We start from the raw sequence: 4,278 nt of genomic DNA on the forward strand, positions 1-4,278 counted from the left end.
TCCCCTCCCCTTCCCCCCCCCCCCCCCCCCCTCCTCCCCTCCCCTTCCCCCTCCCCCCCCCTTCCTCTTCCTTCCCTCCTCCCCCTCTTCCTCCCTTCCTCTTCCTCCTATCCTCTTCCTCTCCTCCCCCTCCCTTCCTCTTCCTCCCCTCCTCTTCCTCCCCCTCCTCCTCTTCCTCAGGTCTTCATCTTCCTAGGAGAAACCTTCCTCTCCATGAACTGGGCCATCGTTGCCGACATCCTGCTGGTGAGAACCTTCATCTCAGATCTTTTCCAGGTCCGATCAGGACCGGACTGTGAGGTTCTCCAGAACCAGAGAACCCGTCGGTGACCCGGTTTCGTCCCGTGTTTCTGTGTTCAGTACGTGGTGGTTCCGACCCGCCGCTCCACGGCTGAAGCTCTGCAGATCGTCGTCTCTCACCTGCTGGGCGACGCCGGCAGTCCCTACATGATCGGAGTGGTAAGTCCTTCCGGACCGGACCGGAACCTGCAGACAGAAGGTCCTGCAGCAGAACCGCAGCGCACCGGCAGTTCCACCTGTTTTACAGTGGCCTAGTCAAAGCCTAACGCTGTTCTCTCCCGTGCCGCAGCTGTCCGACTCCCTGCGGAGGTCCGACTCGTTCCTGTGGCGGTTCCGCTCCCTGCAGCTCTCTCTGCTGCTCTGCTCCTTCGTCGCCGTGGTGGGCGGGGCTTTCTTCCTCGCCACCGCCCTCTTCGTGGAGAGCGACCGGACCCGGGCGGAGAGCCACGTCCCCGCAGGTGAGCCCCACCTTCTGCCTCCAGACCCACCCGACCGGAACCTCCTGAGTCACCGATGGTTGTTGTGGTTCCAGCCGACGAGCCCATCGTGGTTCCGAAGAGCGGGCGGTCCACTCGCGTGCCGGTGTCCAGCGTCCTGATCTGAAGCCCCGCCCCTGCACCTGATTGGACCGTCCTCCAGAGAAGCTGCTTCATTGGCTGAACTGGCAGACAGTCAGGAACGCCGCAGCGACCCGGGAGACGGAACCGGGTCGACCCGTTTGGAGCGGCCTTCAGAACCATGTAGCTTTGTTTTATAACGTCACTAATCTTTAAGCTGGTTGGAGCTTCTAACGAAGTTCTGACCCGGTTTGGATGTTCTGGTTTCAGAACATTTCAGCCTTTATTTAAAATCTGCTTTTATTTCATGTTTGATTTTTGATTTTAACCTAATTTTTGTTAAAAACAAAATAAACTTTTATCTTTTAGTTTCTTGTGTTTTTAATCGGAACCAGCAGAAGTTCTGTTCGTGTCGGTTTGGGTTTGATCCAGTTTGAATAAATAAAACATTTTGTTTTCTCCCTGCAGATCAACATAATACTTTTATTTTTGAAACCAAATGTCTGAAATATCAATTAAAAATGAAACCTAAAGCTGATGAAACCGGGCCAGGCCGGACCGGGCCGGGACCAGGCCGGGCCCAACCAGTGCTGATCTGGGAACAAGTGGTTTGGCCCAACCTGCTGGTCCAGCCGGGTCCAGAACCAAAACGCTGCTCACTTTGTTTTCTGTTCTGATCTGAACCCGGTTCTGATCTGGACCCGGTTCTGTCCTGGTCCCGGTTTTTATCTGGTCCCGGTTCTGATCTGGTCCCGGTTCTGATCTGGACCTGGTTCTGATCTGGACCTGGTTCTGATCTGAACCTGGTTCTGATCTGGACCTGGTTCTGATCTGGACCCGGTTCTGATCTGGACCCGGTTCTGATCTGGACCAGGTTCTGATCTGAACCAGGTTCTGATCTGAACCTGGTTCTGATCTGGATCCGGTTTTTATCTGGACCTGGTTCTGATCTGAACCTGGTTCTGATCTGGACCAGGTTCTGATCTGGACCCGGTTCTGATCTGGACCAGGTTCTGATCTGGACCCGGTTCTGATCTGGACCCGGTTCTGATCTGGACCCGGTTCTGTCCCGGCTCAGAGCTGTGCACGGTGCTGGTTCTGGCCGGGTTCTGCAGCAGCAGCAGGTGCGGCGGCGCTGCTTCCTGTGTCGTGTGGTTTCCTGTCTGTAGGTGGAGGATGTTCAGGCGGTGGCTGCAGCTCGCCGAGGCGCCGCTGCTGATTGGTCGAGGCGTCGGTGTGAAGTCGGCGCTCCATGCTGCAGAGGAGCTGCTGCAGCAGAACGACTGGTCGGCCCACTCAGCCTCGCCGCAGCGCCGCTGGTACCGCCCGGCCGTGACTCAGACCCGCAGAGGCTTTGGGCGCCGCCGGCAGCGTCAGGCGCCGCCGACGCCACGCGACTCAGTGAGACGGCAGACATCTTGGAAGATGGTGGATCGCTGGCTGCAGTAGCTGATCTGGATCTTTGGCGCCGAGTCTCTGGGCTGCAGGTGGGTTCCTCCTGGCGGCAGGAGAACTTTGTTTCCTTCAGGACGTGCGGCTCCCTCAGCACCACTCCGCCTCCGCCGAGCGCTTCGGTTCCGATCGCTGAACAGAACTACAGACCCGTTCTGGTTCGTCACGTTCCGGTTTCCTGTTCTGATCCGGTGCTGACTGCAGCGCCAACGCAGCATCAGAGCGGCGCCGCGTTCCTGTTGCAGGGAGAAGAACAGCATCAGAACCGGGACGGGCCGGTTCTGACCCGGAGGTCGGTTCTGAAGCCGCTCAGTGGTAAGGTACCAAACTCCACCTTCAGAAGCAGCTCGCTGTGACCCGGCCTGGTTCTGGATTCTGGCCCGGTTCTGACCAGTTCCAGGTTCTGGCCCGGTTCTAGAAGGCAGGCTGACTTCCTGCAGTCGGTTCTGACCCGTTTGTGGAACTGGCAGATAGTCGGCGACTGCTTCACGTTACTTTTTATTTCAGCGCCTTCTGAGCGGTTCTGGTTCTGTTTTCAGGAATCGGATCCGTTTCTATTCAGTTTTGATGATTCCGGTGGTTTGAACCCAAAGTAATATATGTGGTTCCGGTCCGGTCCATCAAGGACGACACCACGGCCCAGGATATGCAGAGAAAGTTGTGTGGAAGGAAAAAGTGTGAGAAATATCTGCAGCAGGAAAACTGGAGCGGATTGGTGGAGACTTTCTGGGTTTGGACCGCAGCTGGAACCAGAACCAGAAGATCCGCCACACAGATGGATCCGGGACTTGGACTATACCGCCGCAGTCCTGAACCAGAGACAAATTCTGACAGCAGGTCCCGTCCAGAACCAGAGGTTCTGTCCAGAGCCTGGCCGGGGTTCTTGTTCCGGTTCTGTTGGGTTGGTGTTGGATCGTCTTTCCTCTCATTTCTTCAGATTTTCTTCCGATCAATGTTTTGCTTCGGACCTTTAAAATCTGGATTTCTGGGTCGCTTCAGAACTTTTTGGACCAGTTGACCTGATGTGGGTCGGGTCTCCTTCGGTTCTGGTTCTGCAGAATCTGTTATTAAAATTATCAGCCTCTGAAGGTTTTATTTTTGACCCATTTGGATCTTTTTGGTTCAGATTTCTGGACATTGTTTGGGTTTAACTCGTGGTTCTGAGTCGGGTCGGTTTGGACCCGTCCAGTACATGTTCTAGCTGTTGGTTCTGCTCCAGAACAGGGTTTCAGATTGGGTCTGGGTGGTTCTGGAAGTTTTCTGGACAGAAATGGATCCCGGACGTTCTGTGTTGAATCAGTTTGGACTAAGGTTCCGGTCGGACCCGCTCCGGCGCCGAACATCAGAACATTTTTAGCTGCACTGAAATATTCCGGACCTCATCTTCGATGCGGATCATTTCTGTTTGGTATTTTAAGATTTTAGCCGCCTCCAGCTCTGTGGTGTAAATGGACTGATCAGAACCGGTTCTGTTTGGCTGCAGCAGCAGATCCCGGCCCGGCCCGGCCCGGCCCGGCGCTGGAAGCCGGTTCTGTGTTTTTACTCAGGATGTTGTGAGGAAACGCTGCAGCTCAGCGAACGGTTTGATCTCGGCTTCCTGCCTCGCTTCCTTCCTGACCCGGTTCTGTCAGCCTGTTGGTTTCTGGGTTCAACATGGCTGCTGCTCCAAACGCTGCCATGGTAACGTCGGTTCTGAATGTCTGCCGAGTTTGGACTCGCTGGTTCTGAATCAGAGAGAAAATTATCAGAACCGTACGGCCGCCATGACGGCCACATTGGATTCTGACTCAAGGAAACATGCGGTTCTGACCCGGTTAACGATGCGGTTCTGCTGTGACCCAATGGACTGAAGGTGGAAAGCTGCTGGTTCTGTTGCTGGAACTGGACCATCCTTGCTCCATGGTTCTGGACCGGTCCGGACTCCAGACTTGGTACTGTGCAGACTGAACCGGATCAGAACTTCCTGTTT

General features: G+C 55.4%; 2 protein-coding genes and 1 long non-coding RNA gene across 8 annotated transcripts in view; 2 read left to right on the top strand and 1 right to left on the bottom strand.

Moving 5' to 3' along the window:
- The window catches only part of LOC106961657 (uncharacterized), a 24,979-nt gene extending 23,805 nt beyond the window's left edge, over nucleotides 1-1,174 (bottom strand). The window contains exon 1 of the long non-coding RNA XR_001427814.1: nucleotides 1,093-1,174. This is a non-coding gene — a long non-coding RNA (uncharacterized LOC106961657). The remainder of the gene's footprint in view (nucleotides 1-1,092) is intronic.
- LOC106961649 (protein spinster homolog 1) overlaps nucleotides 1-1,324 on the top strand; it is a 26,199-nt gene extending 24,875 nt beyond the window's left edge. For both annotated transcript variants that reach the window (XM_015055529.1, XM_015055530.1), the window contains 4 exons: nucleotides 181-246; nucleotides 361-459; nucleotides 590-758; nucleotides 833-1,324. In XM_015055529.1, coding sequence (XP_014911015.1) covers nucleotides 181-246; nucleotides 361-459; nucleotides 590-758; nucleotides 833-903 — 405 coding nt within the window. In that variant the 3' untranslated portion in view covers nucleotides 904-1,324. The remainder of the gene's footprint in view (nucleotides 1-180; nucleotides 247-360; nucleotides 460-589; nucleotides 759-832) is intronic.
- A 708-nt stretch (nucleotides 1,325-2,032) lies between these two features.
- The window catches only part of LOC106961654 (uncharacterized), a 22,193-nt gene continuing 19,947 nt past the window's right edge, over nucleotides 2,033-4,278 (top strand). For 4 of the 5 annotated variants that reach the window (XM_015055537.1, XM_015055541.1, XM_015055540.1 and 1 more), the window contains exon 1: nucleotides 2,033-2,344. The gene's annotated coding sequence lies outside the window, so the exon portion shown is untranslated. Of the gene's footprint in view, nucleotides 2,345-2,391; nucleotides 2,625-4,278 lie in introns of those variants that run through there. The other variant, XM_015055538.1, reaches the window with a different exon arrangement.

Source organism: Poecilia latipinna, unplaced genomic scaffold (assembly GCF_001443285.1).
Source record: "Poecilia latipinna isolate Pla-1442-1.1 unplaced genomic scaffold, P_latipinna-1.0 Scaffold1319, whole genome shotgun sequence".
Classification (NCBI taxonomy): domain Eukaryota; kingdom Metazoa; phylum Chordata; class Actinopteri; order Cyprinodontiformes; family Poeciliidae; genus Poecilia; species Poecilia latipinna.